At 43.9% G+C, this 20,545-nt stretch overlaps 1 protein-coding gene across 2 annotated transcripts in view; it reads left to right on the top strand.

Moving 5' to 3' along the window:
• The window catches only part of Parn (poly(A)-specific ribonuclease), a 125,819-nt gene that overhangs the window by 95,567 nt on the left and 9,707 nt on the right, over nucleotides 1-20,545 (top strand). For both annotated transcript variants that reach the window (XM_034507847.2, XM_034507848.2), the window contains exon 22: nucleotides 3,731-3,899. In XM_034507847.2, the coding sequence (XP_034363738.1) occupies nucleotides 3,731-3,899 (169 nt within the window). The remainder of the gene's footprint in view (nucleotides 1-3,730; nucleotides 3,900-20,545) is intronic.

The following is a 20,545-nucleotide window of genomic DNA, read 5'->3' as shown; positions in this document are numbered from 1 at the left end:
CCACAATGGGCAGGGTCCTCCCCCATCAATGACTAATTAAGAGAATACACAACTGCCTACAAACCTGGTCTTATGGGGAATTTTTTAAAATTTGTGTTTCTTCTCAGATGACTTTAGCTTGTGTCAAGTTGACATAAAACTATCCAGCAAACCAACTAAAAAAAGTTAATTAAATGCAAGTAAAAAGGGGAACTCAACATTTTAAGTAATTTATTAAAACTTTCAACACAGAATTTTATAAGACGTTTGTCAACCTCAGTAAGTAAATGCCTGCCTGCAAATACACAGTACACAGAATGTCACTTTTAAATATCTGTCTACATGCTTCTCATGTGTTCATTTCAAACTATCCCTGCTGTGGGGCTTCTTTGACAATCAGTATCTTTATCTGTGGTCACTGGAACATCCATTGCTCTGGGTGTTGTGAAGATTAAATGCTGTGCTGTGTGCCAAGAGACAAGACAACAGACCAGGCACAAAGAATGAGATTATTATGTGAGAACAACCTCACTTGCCTACAGGGAATCAGGGTAGACTCCCAGTGTGTTGGTCTCCCATTGGCTTTGACAAAGTGGTGGAAGCAAAAGAGGCCCTTAAATCATTTCCCTGACTAATCTGGAGAAGTCAAATGTCACAGGCAGCGCTGATGCATGCTGCTTCTAACAGGCGAGCCGGATGCTGAAGGACTAGGTTGACAGCCAATTCATTTTGCTGATTCATCTGTCAGAGGCCTGGCTCTGAGCCAGATCTTTGCTTCTAGATTAAAGGCCCAGAGCTGCAAAGCTGCCAGACTTGACGGAATGCTGGTAAATCATTGCTATGTGAAGCCAGCAGTGAGAAGCACTTTTACCTGTTTCCCCTTTCAAGTGACCCTGATTCCAGTGTGCTCAGATGTCCCTGCCTGTTAGGGAGCTGTGCCTGGGGCACAGTGACTGGGAGCCATGGGATTACTACTGAGCACAGCAGCTTGCTGTCCCCTGGTTCTGTCATGGCCTTAGCTGTTGCAGAGATGCTGATCTGAGCCTGCTCTTCTCCCTGGGAATGCACATTCCACTCCAGAGAGGGGTTATTATTGTAAGTGCTCTGGAGAAACCTTCCAGCCAAAGAGGGAATTGAAGGGAGACCAGAAGACCTCAAACTTTGGCTGCCAGGACACCCTCATGATGCTGGTTCAATGCTCTAGTGTTGACTTCCACCAGAGCTCTTTACAGAGTGGGCTGCCGTGACCTCGGAGCTTGTAGTTGTGAACTTGTGGTTTGCTAACAATTCCTGCCATTTCTTTGGGAAATGTTGTATAATATGAAACTTCCCTAATTACCTGAGGTGTTTTTCCTCTTTAACTATGAAAAGTATAGTAAACCTTTTAGTAAAATTTTATATGTCTCAAAGAATTTGAGTTTTTTCCGTTGTAAGAATGTATGTATGTATATATATATATATATGCATACATACATAATCTTCCTTTATGTATGGTGTTCATAGGAGTAGTGTACTTGTTAGTTTGTGTCCTCATGAGCACATGGATATTCATATATGTGGAATAGAAGCTGGACCTCAACAAAGGGTGTGTTTCTTGTACTGTTATGCTTCTGAGACAGCATCCCTTTGTGACCCTGAAACTCATTGATTTGTCTAAGATGGCTAGCCGGCCAATGAGCCTCGGGGATCTGCGTGTGTCCATGCCCGTGCCCAGTGCTGGGTGACAGGAACACCCAAACGCCATGGCTTTCACACAGGCGCTGAGGATCTGGATGTAGGTCCTTGTGCTTATGCAACAGGTTCTTTACTCACGGAGAGCCTCTCCTCCTTCCTTCTTCCTGGTCCATTTTAAGATTAAAAAAAAAAAATGCCAACTCTTACACTGTGTAGCATCTGTTTCTTGAACTTTGCTTTCTTTTCCATGGGATTAAGGTTCCTGGTACATGGGAGTCTGTTTTATTTCTCCTTCCTGCAGGCCAAATTATTCTGGTACTCGGAATAGGCTGAGTGTAGCATAGGCTGGTCTTAAGATGTCATCCCTTCGTCTTGGCCCTTTGAATGTGGGGATTTTGAGCCTATGTCACAAAGCCTGGCCCATTGTTCAATTCTGGGGTACCCTGAGACTATGTGTTCATCTGCCTCCATGCATCCACTCATGTATCTATTATGAACTCAGCCAGGTGCACATATACAAACTGGCCATCAGGGTGCTGGTGCAGCTGCTTAGGTACCAAGACTGCCCCTGACAGCAGGACTAGGCTCTTAGCATCTCCCTACAAATGTTAGAACTATTGGTGGGCAAGGAAAGCACATGCCCAAACTGCACCCATTGTGATAGAGCCTTCCACCCAGGACAGGCCTCCTACCCATCCTTACTCTCTTACTGCTTCTGTGTTCCATCCACTAACCTCAAGGAAGGAGCAGCATGTGTTTGGAACAACAGTAATCAGACCAGAGCTGGCACAGAGCTCAGTGGAAGAGCACTTGCTTTGTGTGCTCCAGGCCCTGGGTTCTGTGTTCAGTGGTACATACCTAGAAACAAAAAATAAAAACAACTGACCTATCATTTGCACTTGCAAGGTGTAGCCAGATGTGTAATGTGGGGAATAAGGGAAGTCTTTAAAAGTAGAGGGTAAAGGCAAATGTTAAAAATTATGGAGTTCCTGGAACTGAGGCACAGAGTAGCAGGAAGGGCCCTGGCATTTGGGTAATCTGGTGTTGAGTGTTGGCAGAGTAACCTCTAGGTAACTCCAGACCTCTGTGACATTGAGTTTTCATTGTGTATGGATGTGTGTGTGTGTGTGGGGTGGGGGTTTGGAGGTCAGAAGATAATCTCAGGTGTTGGTCATTCATTGGCTTGGGTACCTTCCACCTTTGTTTGGGTAGGGTTTGTCATTGACCTGGAACTTTGTCATGTAGGCTAGGATAGTTGGCCTTCAAGTTTTCCAGGATCTGCCTGCCTCTGTCTGTCTCTTAGGTTCTCACTGCTGGGATTGCTGGGATTGTTTTTCTGCAGTATGAGTTCAGATCCTCATGCTTGTAAAGCCATCACTTTACTGAATAAGCTTTCTTTCCCAGGCCATTGTTCCTCATCTTTAAAGACAATTCCTATCTCATGGGCATACATGGAACTTAAACACAGTATCTATGGAACGTGGAGCACAGACATATAGCAGAGCTGTTTTGATGGTGACATACCAGTGTGCATGCAGCCTTGGCACCACTTGGTTTTTGTTTTTTTTTTTGTTTGTGTTTGTTTGGTTTTTTTTTGTTTTTTTTTTTTTTTTTTTTGTTTTTCGAGACAGAGTTTCTCTGTGTAGCCCTGGCTGTCCTGGAACTCAGTCTGTAGACCAGGCTGGCCTCGAACTCAGAAATCCGCCTGCCTCTGCCTCCCAAGTGCTGGGATTAAAGGCGTGCGCCGCCACCACCGCCCGGCACACCACTTGGTTTTTAATAGTGAGAATTTGCATTTGGTGCCTAATGGTTGCTTGTTTTTCCTTTCTTACCTGAAAATGAAAGGTTTTCAGGTGGTCTTGCTAGCTATAAATACCTACAGCGTTAGTGTGTTATTTATGTCTTTGCAGTGTTTTCCAGTCTGCAAAGCCCCCACACTGGGGGGAGGCTGAGCAAAAATGACATGTCTCCACATAAGGAGACCCAGCAGCTTCTGGGCTGGGGACTCCTTAGGCCATCTTTCCTAAGTGCTCTTTTTATTTTTTTTTCTAAGGATTTTTTTTTCTCTTCCTTGTAGCTGTTAATACCAGCAAGTATGCAGAAAGTTATCGGATCCAGACCTATGCTGAGTATGTGGGGAAAAATCGGGAAGGCAAGCAGGTCAAGAGGAAGTGGACAGAAGATAGCTGGAAGGAGGTGGACAGAAAGCGGCCCCATGTGTCAGGCCCCTGTTACCACACCAACAGGTAAGCACCGGTTGGGTGGAGCTTGAGCTATTCCATCACTGGTCCTCATCACCCCTTCATGAGTGTAAGTACCTGACTCTTGTGAGGAAAATACCTTTACCCTAGCCTTTTGCATAATAGTATAAGTAACTCTGATTACCGCTTGACTTCTTTGTTAGCGGTTTCTGCTGCTGCTTCTTCTTCTTCTACAACTTTGCCATGTAGCCCAGGTTGTCCTTGAATTCACAGACCTCTGCAGTGCTAGAAATGTGCCCTAGCTTATGAGTATTCCCATTCCTGACATCTGTGAGGTCATATAGACCCCAGCTTTCCCCGTTAACTCTCCTACACCACCATCCAGGCAGATGGAATGTATTCTCTTCCCATTTTAGGAGTAGGGAAATGAAGGTTCCGTGAGCTGACCAGCAATATAGTGAGAGGTCAGATTACAGTTGCTTCTGCAGACATCTAGTCTCTTCCTTTCCCAAGTGCCAAGTACCTTCTGCCTCTTTCTAGGTCGCCTGTGTGCGTGTAGCTCGGGCAGCAGAGCATTGACCTAGCACTCACAAGACCCCAAGTTTATTCCCAGTACCACAAGATAAGTAGGTAGATAGATATGTAGAAAAAAAGATTAATTTAGCCTATTTGGTTTATCTTTGAGAAAGGAATTATATAGTATTGTTCTTGCCTTTTCTTTAAAAAAAAAAAACTTGTTTCTGAGATTTGCTTTTGTGTGCATTGATTTAAAATTTTTTATTCTTGAGTACTTTTCTTTGTGTGGCTATACAGCATTTATTTAGGTTGGTTAACATTTGGATGGTTTCTAGTTTGAGGCTGTTTGCTGTGATGATGTATGTGTGAAACAATAATGTCAGCTTGTTTTCATTTCTCTTAAGTGAATAGGACTAGGAACGTGGACCTGGGGATGTATGGCATCTGTGTGTTTGTTAAGCTTTAAGCTTTGTAGAAACACTTACAGCCCACTAATAATGTGTGAATTCCATTTCTTCACGTACTTGCCAATGCTACAGTTTCTGTTTCAACTATTCTAGACTGTGAGCTAGCATCATATCATGATTCTAGTTTGCACCTCTCTTGTGACTAATGCAGTGGCCTACGTTTTATTTTTGCATTGCTAGGATTCTAGTCGACTCTGTGCTGAGTCCTTGGCTGTCTTTTTAATATACTTGTTGGCCATCAGGTGTCCTCATTTAGAGGTTTATTGTCATACCCCAACCCCCAAACTCTGTTGGCTGTTTCTTTCTGTTGGTTCATAGTTCTTCTAAGTATTCTGGATCAGAAATAGGCACTGAACACTTATAATTTGTGATTGGTTTGCTTATTCAAGTTTTAGTGATATTTCTTACTGAGCAGATATTTTAAAGTTTTGTGGTAGTTTGAATGACAGTGCCCCTCATAGGCTCTGCCATTTGAGAGTTTGGTGCCCATTTAATGGTGCTGTCTTGGGAAAGGGGGTTTTAGGAGGTGTGGCCTTGCTGGAGGAAGTATGTTACTTGGGGAGGCTTGGGACTTTCAAAGACTTGTACCATGAAGCAGCTTGCGTTCTGCTTCATGCTTGAGGTTTAAGATGTGCGCTCTCAGCTTGCTGCCCCAGCCACCATGCCTGCTGCTGCCGTGCTTCCCCATGTGTGAGCACCCAGCATGGTATCTACCTGGGATCTAGAAGGAGGCAGAAGGTACTTGGCACCTGGGGAAAGGAAGAGACCAGATGCTGATGGGAACAGCTCTGACCCTAGCCTCTCTTTCTGTTGCTGGTCACCTCATTGAACGTCCATTTTCTTACCCTAAGATGGTAGTAGAGTTTGATCCCTCTGGACCCATAAACCTAAGTAAACACTTCTTCTGTCAGTTGTCCTGGGGTCCTGGTGTGTTATCACAACAGAAAACGGACTGCTACCATGATATGCTGCTTAGGGCTTTTTTTTTTTTTTATGGTTAATAGATTTTTTTTTTTCTCTTTTTTTCTTAAAAAATGTTTGCTTGCCGGGTGGTGGTGGCAGCGCACGCCTTTAATCCCAGCACTTGGGAGGCAGAGGCAGGCGGATTTCTGAGTTCGAGGCCAGCCTGGTCTACAGACTGAGTTCCAGGACAGCCAGGGCTACACAGAGAAACCCTGTCTCAAAAAACAAAAAAACAAAACAAAACAAAAAAATTAAAATAGGACCCCCTAAACAAAACAAACCACTAAACTCGTCATGACTCAATGAATTAACCTTTGTGAAAAATAAACAGGCCTGCATGTGTCTCTTCTAGTCTCCTCTGCTGCATTTATGTCTTTTCTTATGCAAATTCAAAACTGCCTTATTTCTGAGGTTTCCTAACAAGTCTTGACCTCAGCTAACACCCAGGTTCTAACTTTGGTTCTTTCTTCAAACAGTAAGTTTGTCTTCCTTTGTTTCTTCCTTTAAACAAGTTACACTGGTATTTTCAAATTTTACAGTTGACCTCTAGATTTTTTTCAGTTTTGCATATATATATATATATATATATATATGCATGTGTGTGTGTTTATATATATATATATATATATATATATATATATACATTATATATATGTATAGATATAAAAAAACTCTTTTATAACTGAGATTGTATTGGTCGAGGAGCAGAGTACACAGACATTTCAATTCTTAACACACATACCCAAGCTCTGAAGAGTCACATTGTGTTCATGTACGCAAATGAAGAACTACCTATTGTTTTTCTTTGAACTTATTCCAGTGATGTTCCAGCCTCAAACTTAACAAGTTTCCCTAAGATCTCTCATAACAACCAGATGTTCATAGCCTTCAGTTCCACAGACTCAATTTTATGCCACATACAGAACACATTCAAAATTTCCATCTTTCACAGCAGATTATTACGACTGCTAGGAAAATGGATTGCCATGACCACGGATATCACAGTTCTGACAGGGCAAGGACCGAAGAGTGGTTTCCTTAGGAAATGGTTCTACTAGAAACAGGGGACCAGATATAACTGAAAATATTTCAGACACCATTGCACGACTGAGACTCCAAACTGCCACTTAGTATGCTTTGTAATGTAGGATATAAAACTAGCCCCTCTACGGAATGTTATGGCGACCCTGAGACAGTCCTTCTCCTCGTTCAGTATCTTACTGTCTTCTGGGTGTACCAAAAAATAAACAACCAGCAAATGATTTAACCTCTTAAAAAAAATTATACTTAAAAAATGGGATGAGGTGGGATTCCCTCACCTTGTAAAAATGTTTCTAGAACTACTGAAAAACTCGCATTTACAAAATAGTTGATAAAATATTCCTCTGGATTGCACAAGAAGGGAGGCAGGGACCGCTGACAGACATGATGGATGCTTAGTCGGACTTGGCTTCTTCTTTCTCTTCTTCGGAGGCTAGACTCTGATTTTCTGTCTCTCCATTTTCTGAAGGCACACCTGTAGTTTGCTGGTCAGCCACTTCAGCCTGTTTGCCCTTTGTTCCCCTCTTCCCTTTCGTTTGCACTTTTTGTCTGATTGATGCTTTCTCACAGCCTTTTTCCATCTTGCATCACCTTGGCAGGGACAGGCTTGGCTGACAGCCTCGGGGAGCAGCTTGGGCTCGGCCTTTGCAGATCCATGGTGCTAACCTTCCTCTAGGGCATCATTGCAGAGCAGGGTAGGAGACATGACCACAGAATGCAACACAGAATCTGACATGGAGCAGCACTCCGAATATTATATTTTTAATACTTTAATAATTTAATATTTAATTTTTATGTTTTTATGATATTATATATGGAATTGTTTTCTACATTTGTATTTTCAAGTTGTTTTCTGCTTTTGTAGAGAAATATAATCCATGGTTGTAGACTGACCATACATTATGCAGCCTCCTTAAATTCCTGTACTTATTCTGTTTTTATGTGTACACTGTTGGATTCTAAAGATCTAATAACATGGGACGCACTCCCCCAGAGATGCTCACAGACAGGACTCGCTGTAATAACATGAGGTTTATTGATAAATTGATAATAGCCGGTACAGGGGTTCTCTTGTATGAAGGCAAGAAGAACCCTGAGCCAAAATTGAGGGCAGTATTTATACCATATTCATGGGGCTCATAAAGGCAGTTACACAATTACTTCTTAAATATTAACCATAAAGGCCAAACTCTTACAGCTGTTCTCAGGCTCGGTTTCTGTCCTCAGGACCAGTTGTTAAGTAACAAAGAAGGTCAGCTTAAGTAGCCTCTATTTACCCTGTGCTAAGGCCTCATAAACTCTTATCTTGGGTCTTTCTTCCTCTGGAATGCCTTTGAAATGTGCTTCTCCTGGGATGTGTCCCTGGGGAAAGTTAATATTTGAGTTTAAAACCAAAATCAGAGCTTTTTTATTAATTTTAAGTTTCTACAACACCATGAGCCTCTATCAGTCATCTTAGATCAAAGACTTTCTGATACAATCCCAATCGTTCTGTAAGATTTTTTTAAGATTTATTTTTATTTTTGATTTTCCAGACCTTTGTTTATTAGGAATGAGATGTCAGTGCTTTATCAAAGAGGAAGAGGTCATAAAAGGATAGTGGGTGAATGCCTCTCAGCTGGGATATTGTTGGCCACAGTGATGACTGTAAAAACATGAAGCCAAGCTCCTGCAGAGCCTCTCTATGTCTGCTGCTGGGAAACGGTTTGGGAAGCCACTGAGAACTGCACGGAACGCTGGTCCCTGTGGAGCTCCTCCCATGGTGTCATTGCACATAGACTCCCCATGCTGCCTCTTGTTCCCAGGCTCAGAATGCCAGGGTCACTGCAGCCTCTTCAGGCAGCCTGACTTGTGTACTACACTGGTCGTCCTCCTGGTTGGTGGCTTCACACCAGGAGAGGATGGGGTCTGGCTTTGTCACTGGTGGGCATGGGCAGAACCACTCCACCACACTTCCTGGCTGTTTCTGCAGTGTCCCCTCACCCTTTTCTCAGATCCTTTGTCCTGTGACTGACTCTCCGCCGTCTGCACTCTACACTCTGTGTCGTTGTCCTGTGGCTCCCATGTGTAGCTGACAGCTCCTGCCCTTATCTCCCTTTCCTCATGTTCCTGCTGATTGCTGTCACCAGCACTGTTTTATCTCTTGCCTCCCAAGTCCATTCACAGAAAATCCATTCATTAGGAAAGCAGAAAAGCCAGTCTCTCCTCAGATATTGATAGGCTCACCCTACCTTCTCAGGTGTCCCTCATGCCAGCTTTCAGAGCTCTTTGCCTTGTGACTCTTGGAGAAAGTAACAAGGAAGAGCTGACACTGTTCTTTCATATTAACCCTTCTAGCACCTCACCCCTGTACATGTGTATGGTTCCTGTAATCCTGTAATAATCCTGTAATCCCTCTATACGCTGTAACTTCTTACCTGTCACCAGAGCCCGGCAGGGTAAACTGTCAGCCGCTCCCTACCTGTAGCTGTGTTGAAGTCTCAGTCTGGTCGGTTAAGGGGGGCTTCTAACAGGATCTTTTCTCATTCTTCTGTGATAAAAAAAAAACCTGTAAAAGCTGCTGGCTATCATCTCAGGTAGGCTGGTGGAAAAACATTAAAGACTCTTCCAGTCCGGTCAGACAGGTAGGGTTATCTGAAAAGAAAGGGTGATTAATCTTCCAGTTTAGTCTGTGCTTGTTCCGCACAGGGCCAGGGCTCGGAAGCCTGGCTTTCTCTTTCTCACCCATGGTGGTGGATCTTGGACCAGGTCCTGCCACAGAGTAATGTATGGTTGTTGATCGGGATATGACCCTGGTCCTTCCTGAAAAATAATAGCTTTAACTTTAAAAATAATAGTTAAATCAAAAGTCTCTTCTGGCGGCTGGTCAACATCAAAAGTCAGTCACCCTGAGGCACAAAAAATCTGTCATGATCTTTTCTTGATCTCAACTGATAAGTTATGTGCTCTGGTTCTAACTTTAGTCCAGTGGTCTAGGGTTAAACTTTAGTCACAGCCTGTTTCATCGTCACAAATAACATAAAACCCAGACAAAACAAACACACAGAGAGACTAACAAAAACCCGTCTCAATCTCGAGTGCCAGCCAGGAAGGATTCCACCTCTTCCCTGGCACCCTGTGCCAGCCAGGAGGGATTCTACTTCCTCTCTGGCCCCTGGTGTCAGCCAGGAGGAATTCCACGCCCTCCCCGGCACCGGTGGGAACTTCCCAGACGTCTCTGGGGGTCACTATTTTCCTGAGACTCTCTCAGGGCTGCAGCCGGTAATTTCCCTCGCACATCTGCCAATCACTCCATTCGTATCCTCTCCGAGACAGAAACGGCTGCAAACAGCTGCAAAGAACTGAAAGTACTTTCACAAAGCCAGCTTACTAAAACAGTACAGACAAGAGGATGGGCCCAAAACACAGCAAAACACAGAAACAGAGACAACACATTGGCCAAAAACACAGAAATCATTCCTCCAAGTGGGTTCTTAGAGCTTAGGGTGGTCGCAGATTTCCGGTTAGGGAACCAAGAAATGTAAGGCCCTCACGAAGGGAGGACCTCACCCAAGCCTCAGGAATTTGCAGCTACCCATTAACCCACAAGACACTGAAGTTGATGCAATCAGCAAGAGGTATATTTGATTCAACTCGTTGAGGCCACACTTCTAGCCTGTCCTACGCAGAGGCAAGCAATGAAGTATGACCCCCACTTAGAGAAGAGGTAGAGCTTTTAAAGGGAAAAACTGCAACCCAGGGAGACGAGGGGGGAAATCATGATTAAGTATCTATAGAAAGCACCTGTCCAGTGTTCAGCTTCCGTGACAGGTTCAAGAAACGGTCATGGGGAATATCTGTTTCTTCTGTTAAGAATCAAATCCTATCCAATTTGTCTTGTGGTCAGTTCTGTTCCTGGTATCCAGGGTATATCAGGTATATATGGTATATCAGGGTATATCAGGCATGCTGACCTGAACTCCCAGCTCAAACCCTATTCAATCTATCTCGTGGTCAGTCTGTTCCTGGTATCCAGGGTACACGAGCATGCTGACCTGAACTCTCAGTTCTGAACTCTTACCTTATCTATTTTGTCTTGTGGATAGCTAATTTCCTGGGACCCAGAGCGCAGAACAAGCTGATCTGCACTCTTGACTCCATCTGTGGAAGGTTTAAAAATTTTTTAACTCTTTCACATGTGCTATTCCAGAACATGTGCTGAATGAGCTAGGGACCATAGCACTTGGAACACAGCTTCCTTGATGTGTTTATAAAAAGATAAAGAGATATGTATGGTGAGGTGTGGAGGAAGGGGATGTCTCAGCGGGCCCATGCCGAGGAATCCCTTCCCCCTGAGGGACCAGCCATAGGATGATATAATATAGAACAGAGTTTTTATTTATAGTATAGAACAGAGTTTATTTAGGGCATGGGGAGGGGAGTTAGGAGGGTGTAGGAGAGAGAGAAAGAGAGAGGGGGAGAGAGAGAGAGAGAGAGAGAGAGAGAGAGAGAGAGAGAGAGAGAGAGAGGTGGAGAGGAGAAAGAAATTTGTTGTAGTCAACAAAGATGAAAAAGGAGTTGGAGATCTGAACACTGCTTTGACATCAGACATGGAGTATAAAATTTGGAGTTTGCCCAGATGGTTTCCTGTCTTGCTTTGGGGATTGCAGTTAATTGATTGGATGAATCTCAGAAGAGACATTTAACATTGTTGAGACTGCTATGGACTATGGGGACTATGGAAGTTGGACTAAATGTATTTTTATTATGTTATGAGTAGGTATGGCCCCCATAGACTCATATGTTTGAACAAGCCTATGGGGGCCAGGGAGTGGAATGTGGTGGTTTGAATATGCTTGGCCCAGGAAGTGGCACTATCAGGACATGTGACCTTGTTGGAGGAAGAAGTATGTCACAGTGGGGGTGAGTTTTGAGACCTTCCTCCTAGCCATGTGAAAGAGTCTGCTCCTGTCTTCCTTTCAATGAAGTTGTAGAACTCTTGGCTCCTCCAGCACTGTGACTACCTGGATACTGCCATGCTTCACATCATCATCATGATGATAATGAACTAGATCTCTGAACCTCTAAGCCAGCCCCAATTAAATATTGTCCTTATAAGAGTTGCCTTGTTCATGGTATTTGTTCCCAATAGTAAAACCCTAAATAAGACACATTCTTTCTATTAGAATATTTTCATTGTTATTTTTATTTGTTGTGTATATGTGATATGTACACATAAGGTATATCCATGTGCCTCAGCTTGTATAGAGGTCTGACGATAACTCTCAGGAGGCAATTCTCTTCTTCCACTGTCGGAGTTCTGGGAATCAAACTAAGGTTGTCAGTCTTGTGTAGCAAGTACTGTTACCTACTGAGTCATCTCACCAGCTGGTTTTAAAAACTGTTGTCAATGAAGTACATAAACATTGTTTTTTAAAGCCAAGTAAGATTTATTTTTTAATAATAAAAACTAGAAGACCCAAATGACCATTATTCAGTATTTTCAATTTGGAAAGGAATTGGTTTGTGAGAGGTCACTCCCTGTTCTATGTAAAATAAAAACACTTCTTTTAAAGGCAGCAGGCACCTGGTGTTTTCACCTGCCCCCGAAGCAAATGCATTCCAGTTACCCTCAGTACCTGGACCTCCCATCTTTAACTTAGTTCTGTGTCCTCCTCTGCCTCCTTGAACTGTTCCAAATCTTTTGCATTTCCCAGGGCCTTTGCTGTTTATACACAAATGCCTTGGACTTTGAGTGGGATGGCTCAGAGTCTTTCTACACTCCATGCCCAGTTGCTTGCTTGTACAAGCTCCTCTGACCTACATTTGCAGCAGCCTCAGTGGCAGCCTTACCTTCTGTAGCTCTGCTTGTGTGTAATTGGTATTGTCAGGTTGATTCTTTGTTGCACTTGCATTCCCCACCCCCACCCCCCGTCCATTTTCTCTTTCCACGTAGCTTTTTAAAAATATTGCATGGTTTTGTCACTAGAAACAAGGAGCTGTGCTTTTCTGTCTGAGCATGAATTGAATCTTTGTGTTGATAGTCAGGCCCTGGAAGCTGTGATGTGATTGGTAACCAGTCATGATGTACAAGCTGAAAGAGCTTCAGTGAGGGCAATGCAGGGCATACAGTGTTGCTCCCATCAGTGGGGCCAATGCAGGGCATACAGTGTTGCTCCCATCAGTGGGGCCCATGCAGGGCGTACAGTGTTGCTCCCGTCAGTGGGGCCAATGCAGGGCATACAGTGCTGCTCCCGTCAGTGGGGCCAATGCAGGGCGTACAGTGCTGCTCCCACCAAATCCTAAGTTGTATGTTTGGGAAGAAACCTCTCAGGATGCACACTTAGTTTTGTGCCATGCCTCCACAGGGTCATTTAGACTGCCTGTGAATTCCTTCCTTGATCACTTTGACTGTTTTGAGTAGCATAGATAGATGTCTGTAGAATATCTCTCATCTAAGTCTGTCAGACAGCATTGTAAGTAACACTTGGAAAAAACTATTAGTATGGCTGCCAGTGTGACTACGTTGTTGCTGGTCACCTTAGGCTCCCTGCTGAGGTGGTGTCAGGTTTCTCCACCTGAAGTACTATTTTCCCCAGGTCCACACTCTGCTCTTTGAGAGGGGAGTCACTGTGGTGTGCCTTCTCAGGGACCATCTGCAGGTTCAGCCAAATGGCTGTTAGAATTTTCAGAGAAGATAATTGCATCTGTACTAAGATGTACAGACTTTTGTTTCTTATTACTGTTGCCAAAGATAAAGTGTAATGACTACTTAGATAGCATTTTATCATATAGATGTCATAAAAAATCTAGACACGATTTAAAGGATACAGAATTATATGAGTCAGTTATATGCAGTAGGGCCACATTTTCTATGAGGGGGTTAGCATCCTTGGTGTTCGGTGTTCCTCGGGGTCTTAGGGCCAGCCTCTGAGCAGTTATGTCCTCCCTTCCTGAGGGAGGGGCCTCCCAGTGCTAGGTGTGAGGTAAGGACCACATCTGGGTTTTAAGGGTCCCTTGCTTTCCTTGCTTGGCTTTGTATGAGTGAAAGTTGTCTTAGGTTGTCTCCCTAATCAGAGACTCTTTTTAAACATGTTCTAATTACTCATTCCTTGCTTGTTAAGAGTGAGCCAAAACTGGCTGAGGAACTCAAGGAGAGGGTAGAGGCAGATACAGTTTTTAGTCGATCAATTAAATAGTTTGTGTGTGGGGTGCTTGTACTGTATCGAGTATGTAAAGGTCTGACAACGTACAGGATGGGATTCTTTTCTCCACCATGTTGGTCCCAAGTATAGAGCATTCAGGCAGGCAGTGTCAGTGACAAGCACCTAATCCGCTGATAAAGACAAGCTTATACACTACTTTCCTGTGTAAAGTGATAGTGTAAGAAGCTCTTTGAAATATATCTTTGCTCTGAGATTACTTGACTTCTCTCTGGCTTGATTTTTGTGTCTGTATAAATTCTTGCAAACGTAAAGGTGTGCCCTTGCCTCCTATCGTACATAAACTTGTGGTTGAAATTGATCACCTACACCTAATCATAAAATTAAAAACTATGAAATTGCTAGAAAAAAGTATAAGAAAGTATTTTTAAAAATTTATACAGACACAAAAATCAAGCCAGAGAGAAGTCAAGTAATCTCAGAGCAAAGATACATTTCAAAGAGCTTCCTACACTAACACTTAATCTAGGCCAAGATGGATGGGTGGGTGGATAGATGGATGGATGGATGGATGGATGGACGGACTGACGGACAGATTGAGTGTTTTTGAGACAGGGTTACTCATATAGCCTTGGCCTACCTGGGGCTTGCTCTGTAGACCAGGCTGATCTATAACAGAGAACTACCTGCCTCTGTCTCCTGAGTGCTGGGATTAAAGGTAATTAATTTCACCTTTAAGGTAAGTAAATGACTGTTCCTGTCTGTTGCTGTGCTGATTAGCTAGGACTTCCAGTGTAGTGTTGATAGAAGACCTGAGGCTTTTTATCTTTTATCTTTTTCTATTGCTGATCTAAAGGGGAGGCTTTTAAGTTTTCATTTTTAGTGACTTTCTGACTAGATTAAGGGATACAAGTTCAGGGCATGGGCAGCAAGAAGCTGGAGGTCTTACCAGCCACCAGGATGTGAAGATGGCTGCCTGACCTGCTAGCTGATTCTTGTTGCTCACCTCCACTCTCCACACTGCCTGGTGTCCTGCATCTGAGACTTCAACAGAAGGATCATGGTCCCAGACACTAAGCCTGTCTGGCTGCTGCTGGTCTGGCTCCTCCTTCACTAGGGTCAGGTGCAGACTCCAGAAGAAACTTTAGCTCATGCCATCAGGAATCTGGGGCCTACCATCTCTAGAGATGTTAGGGTTCTGAGGCAAACTAGTCTTCTAAAGGTCACCCTCGCTAGGCGTATTCTTTGGCACACTTCTCCCACACTTCTCCCTGTTTTTCCTCTTCAAGGTTATTTACAGCTAACGTCAGTCCTCTGCTGCCTGGCGTCGTCTCTGTCCAGGCAGGTGTGAGCCTCTCTCCACAGACCCATAGGTGTATCAGTTGGTCAGTGGTAGATTTTAGTACAGAAGTAGACTTCATTCTTATTCTAGATGTTCTCAGTTTAGCTTTGGGTAGTTGGACGTTCAGTGTTCTTCATTTAGGAGTTCAGATTAAAGTAGCTGTCTTTCCTGTCTTCATCATCCAAGTTTTCTATGTTGAAGTAAGAGTAGTTAACAATAGGAATTATTAAAAAATTTCAAACTAGACTGTTATGAAAAGTATTTCTAATTGATTGATATAAATTCTTTGTAACCCATTGTTTTTTTCTCTTACTAAAGCCAGTCTCATGTTCACAAATATGCTTCATGTGAAGGATTGAATGTGTGCTCATACAACCTCTGTCCAATCCTCCCTGACAGATGCAGAGATGTGTGCTCCCACCTCATAAGAACTCACACAGACAGATGTGTGTGCTCCCACCTCATAAGAACTCACACAGACAGATGTGTGTGCTCCCACCTCATAAGAACTCACACAGACAGATGTGTGTGCTCCCACCTCATAAGAACTCACACAGACAGATGTGTGTACTCCCACCTCATAAGAACTCACACAGACAGATGTGTGCTCCCACCTCATAAGAACTCACACAGACAGATGTGTGATTTCATCTCATGAGAACTCACACAGACAGACATGTGTGCTCCTATCTCATGAGAACTCACATAGACAGACTGTGTGCTCCCACCTCATAAGAACTCACACAGACAGTCGTGTGTGCTCCCACCTCATAAGAACTCACACAGACAGATGTGTGTGCTCCCATCTCATAAGAACTCACACAGACAGATGTGTGTGCTCCCATCCTGTGGCGATACATTTCACTGCAGTGCAGCTCTCTCTCATACAGACATGTCTTAGTACGTGTTAATTTTGCTTTTCAAATTCAATTGCTTGATTAGGAACAAGAGTCACGGGCTGGGTAAGAGCACTTGTGCATGAGCATGATGACCTGAGTCCTATCCCCAGCACTCTATAAAGAGCCATGCATGTCTGTGCTTGTACCTGTCACCTTAGCACCATGAGGGGTCACGGACAGCCCACTAGCCCAGGTTCAGTGACAGACCCTGTCAAGGAAATAATGCAAAGAGTGATGGACAGTATACTTGATCTCTTCTTGCCTTCACACATAAACATTGGTACACACACATGCACACACATAAGGAAAAGAGGGAGGCAAAGGGGAGGGAAGGGAAGTGTTAGTTTGCTAGCGTTTGAACATAGTAAAGCTGTTCATCACCCCTCCTCCTGCCCAGATCTTACTGCAAACACATTAGCAGCCATGCTGGTGGGATGTGGCTCTGTGAGTGTGTAAATGCAGTAAGAGAGCACATTCCAGCTCCCACTCACCCACCGTTTCCTAATGTGTTTCCTTCTCTGAGCAACGGGACACGCCTCATTTCTTGTTCATTCCCTTAGCTGCCTCTTACTAGGTTATGCATCTATCTTTTTAATGAATATGAACTATGTGCTGTCACATGTATTTCTTCAAGCTTGCCTTCTTGCTCTGGGGGGAGAGCTTCCACTTATTTGTTCCACTTAGGAAAGTAGCAGAGGACTAGCTTTCTAGGCCCTGTACCAGGTACTTAGAGCTTAACGGAGAGGGGGACAACAGAGAGAAACAGAGAGACAGAGGGAGGGAGGGAGGGAGGGAGGGAGGGAGGGAGGGAGGGAGAGAGAGAGAGAGGGAGGGTAAGAGTGTGTGTGAGACTGTGTGTGAGAGTTGTGAGAGTGTTATTCTTAGGGTTTCCTTTCCTGTGGAGAAACAGCATGACCAAAGCATGCCTTCTCTCTCTCTCTCTCTCTCTCTCTCTCTCTCTCTCTCTCTCTCTCTCTCTCTCTCTCTTAAAAGATTTATTTATTGTATTGTTTATGAATATACTGTCGCTGTCTTCAGACACATTAGAAGAGAGTGTTGGATCCCATTACAGATGGTTGTGAGCCACCATGTGGTTGCTGGGAATTGAACTCAGGACCTCTGGAAGAGCAGCCAGTGCTCTTAACTGCTGAGTCATCTCTCCAGGCCCCTAGAGCAAGTCTTATAAAGGACAACATTTAGTCAGGGCTGGCTTACAGGTTCAGAGGTTCAATCTGTTATCATCATGGTGGGAAGCATGGCATCATGTAGGCAGACTTGATGCTGGAGGAGCCTTGAGTTCTACATATCGATCTGAAGGCAGCCAGAAGAAGACAGCGCCCAGACAGCTAGAAGGAGGGTCTGAAAGCCCACCCCCGACAATGACACACTTCCAACAAGGCCGTACTTCCTAGTAGTGCTACTATAAGCCAAGCATATTTCAACCACCACGTGTACACACACACACACACACAGAGACAGACAGACAGACAGACAGACAGACAGACAGACAGACAGACACAGACAGAGTAACAGCACAAGCTCTATAGGCTAAGGAGGCAGAAGAACGACAAAGCATCAAAAAGGGATGAGTCCTCCAGGCTGGGGGATGGGTGTACCTCAGTTGTGTTCAGTCAGCTTTGCAATTGAGAAGCCGTTCTGAGGATAAGGGTTCTTGTTCAAGGCAGCATATGCCATGGGAACATAGTGTAAACTGAATGGCACCTGTAACTACGCTGCAGCACCTATCATCTGGACTCCCTCTGTCTGATAGTGTAGACTGAGATAAGTCAAGACAGATGGGAAACAGGATGGGGCCTAGAGAGAAGTGCGTGTGTGGTCAGCGCATTTCCAGTGCTGTTCCCATGCAGGAGCTCCATCCTGGCATCTTAGGGATCAGTATGTTATTCCACATCATGAAAAAAATCACTTGGAAGATGAGGAGAAGGCAGTGTGAACTGCAGTGTGAATATGTGCTTGCACATTGCTCGTTCAAAGGCCTGCAGACTCAGGAGTCTTCAGAGCATGGTCTCAACCAGTTCACACTGGAACCCACATGAGATCTGCCAGAACCAGGGCCTAAACCTGGAGGCTTACTCCCTGCAATCACTTCACTTGTGAAGTGTGTTTGTCACCGTCTGCTACCAGCAGTGACTCATTCTCACTAGTGAAAACGCATCAGGGTTTACATTCAGGAACAAATTGTAAAAATTCCAGGAAGGTTTCACCCTAGATCTCTGGGCTATCTAGTTTCAGGTTCTAAGTTACTCAAGCAGTATCAGATGGGGATTCCATTTTGTGGAGTTGGTTTTAAGTCAAATTAGTCATTGGTTGGTTACCTTGTAATTACCCTATAAATACCACCACACTAGCATTGTTTGAAGACAGCACACTATTATAGATCAAAGTGTTTGTGGTTGGTGGGTGTTTATGTTCCCCCTTTGGTAGCTTATAGAGTACATTCCTGTATCAAAGACACCCCTACAGCTGTATCGGTTCTCCGTGTTTATATCTTTTTTTTTTTTTTTTAAGATTTATTTATTTACTTCAGGTATGTGAGTGTACTGTCGCTGTCTTCAGACACACCAGAAGAGGGCATCGGATCCCATTACAGATGGTTGTGAGCCACCATGTGGTTGCTGAGAATTGAACTCAGGACCTCTGGAAGAGTAGTCAGTGCTCTTAACCACTGAGCCATCTCTCCAGCCCACCTTCTCCATGTTTAATGAGTTGTGTAAGAGTTGTCTTCAACAATGGGGCCTTGCTGTCAGTGTGTGGGGAGCAACTTACTGTCTTGGCAACAGCTTGGTTGTTTTAGGGTTCCCATGAGACCCTCTGACCAACAACTCAATTAGATGTAACTCATTCCTGGTACCGGCAGCTTCATTTGGGACAGTAGATGTCCGGTTGGGGCCCTATGTAGCTTATTATTTGGACACCTTCATATATGCATATATTTTAGGAAGCTTTCACTATGTTGTGTTTCTATATTACCCCTCAAATGGTCTTAATTTTAGCTGTCTCTCTCCACATTCCTTCTCCTATTTCTCTTCTCTCTCTCCTCCCACTCCAGCAACCCCTCCCTCCATCCATATCTGTTTTATTTCATTTTTCTAACGAGACCTGCGTGTTCCCTCCAGTCCAGTGTTCTCACCCTTCCTACTGCTGTGATGCTTTTGCACAGTTCATCATGCTGTGGGGACCCCAACCATAAATTATCTTCGCTACTGCTTCATACCTGTAAGTTAGCTACTGTTGTGAATCATAATGTACGTATTCATGACCCACGGGTTAAGGACTGCTGCTCTTGTCCCTGACTGTATACCTGCCCCTGAGGTTCTGTAGAGTGTAGCGTGGTTATCACTGCCCTTCCTACAGCTAACATCCACACATACGCCAGCACATACCATACTTGTCTGGGATACCTCACTCAGCATGATTAGTTTCATCTATTTGCCTGAAAAATTCATGATGTCATTTTTTAGTGGCTAAGTAAAACTCGGTTGTGTAGATGTCCCACATTTTCATTATCCACCTTCTGTTGAGGGACATCTAAGTTGTCTCCAGTGTCTGGCATTGTGAGTAGAGGAGCCATGAACATATTGAGCAAGCGTCCCTGTGGGAGAACGAAGCGTCCTTTTGGTATATGCCCAAGACTGGTGTAGCTGGGTCTTGAGACAGATCGATTTTCATCTTCCTGAGGAACCACTACAGAACACTGATTTCTGTATTCTATAGTGGCTGTCTAAGTTTGCACTCCCACCAGCAATGGAGGAGTGTTCCCTTGCTTCACATCCAGCATGAACTGTCACTTGTGGTTTTGATCTTAGCCAATTCTGACAATGTAAGATGGAATTTCAAAGTTGTTTTGATTTGCATTTCTCGGATGGTTAAGGATAGTGAATATTTCTTAGTGTTTCTCAGCTGTTTGAGTTTCCTCTTTTAAGAATATTTTGTTTAGATCTGTACCCCATTTTTAAACTGGATCATTTGTTTTCTTGATATCTAGTGTTTTTGGTTCTTTATGTATTTTATACTTTAGCTCCATATAAGATATGGAGTTGGTAAAAGTCTTTTCTCATTCCATAGGCTCTCTCTTTGTCTGGATGACAGTGTTCTTTGCTCTGCAGAAGCTTCTCAGTGTCATGAGATCCTGTCTTAGGGTTTTATTGCTGTGAAGAGACACCATGACCTAGGCAACTCTTACAAAGGCAAACATTTAATTAGTGCTGACTTACAATTTCAGAGGTTCAGTCCATTATCATCCTGGTGGGAAGCATGATGTTGTACAGGCAGACATAGTACTGGAGGAGCCAAGAGTTCT

Source organism: Arvicanthis niloticus, chromosome 6 (genome assembly GCF_011762505.2).
Source record: "Arvicanthis niloticus isolate mArvNil1 chromosome 6, mArvNil1.pat.X, whole genome shotgun sequence".
Taxonomy (NCBI): Eukaryota; Metazoa; Chordata; class Mammalia; order Rodentia; family Muridae; genus Arvicanthis; species Arvicanthis niloticus.
The sequence above is the reverse complement of the archived record's forward strand: the minus strand, read 5'-3'. Positions and strand labels throughout refer to the sequence as shown.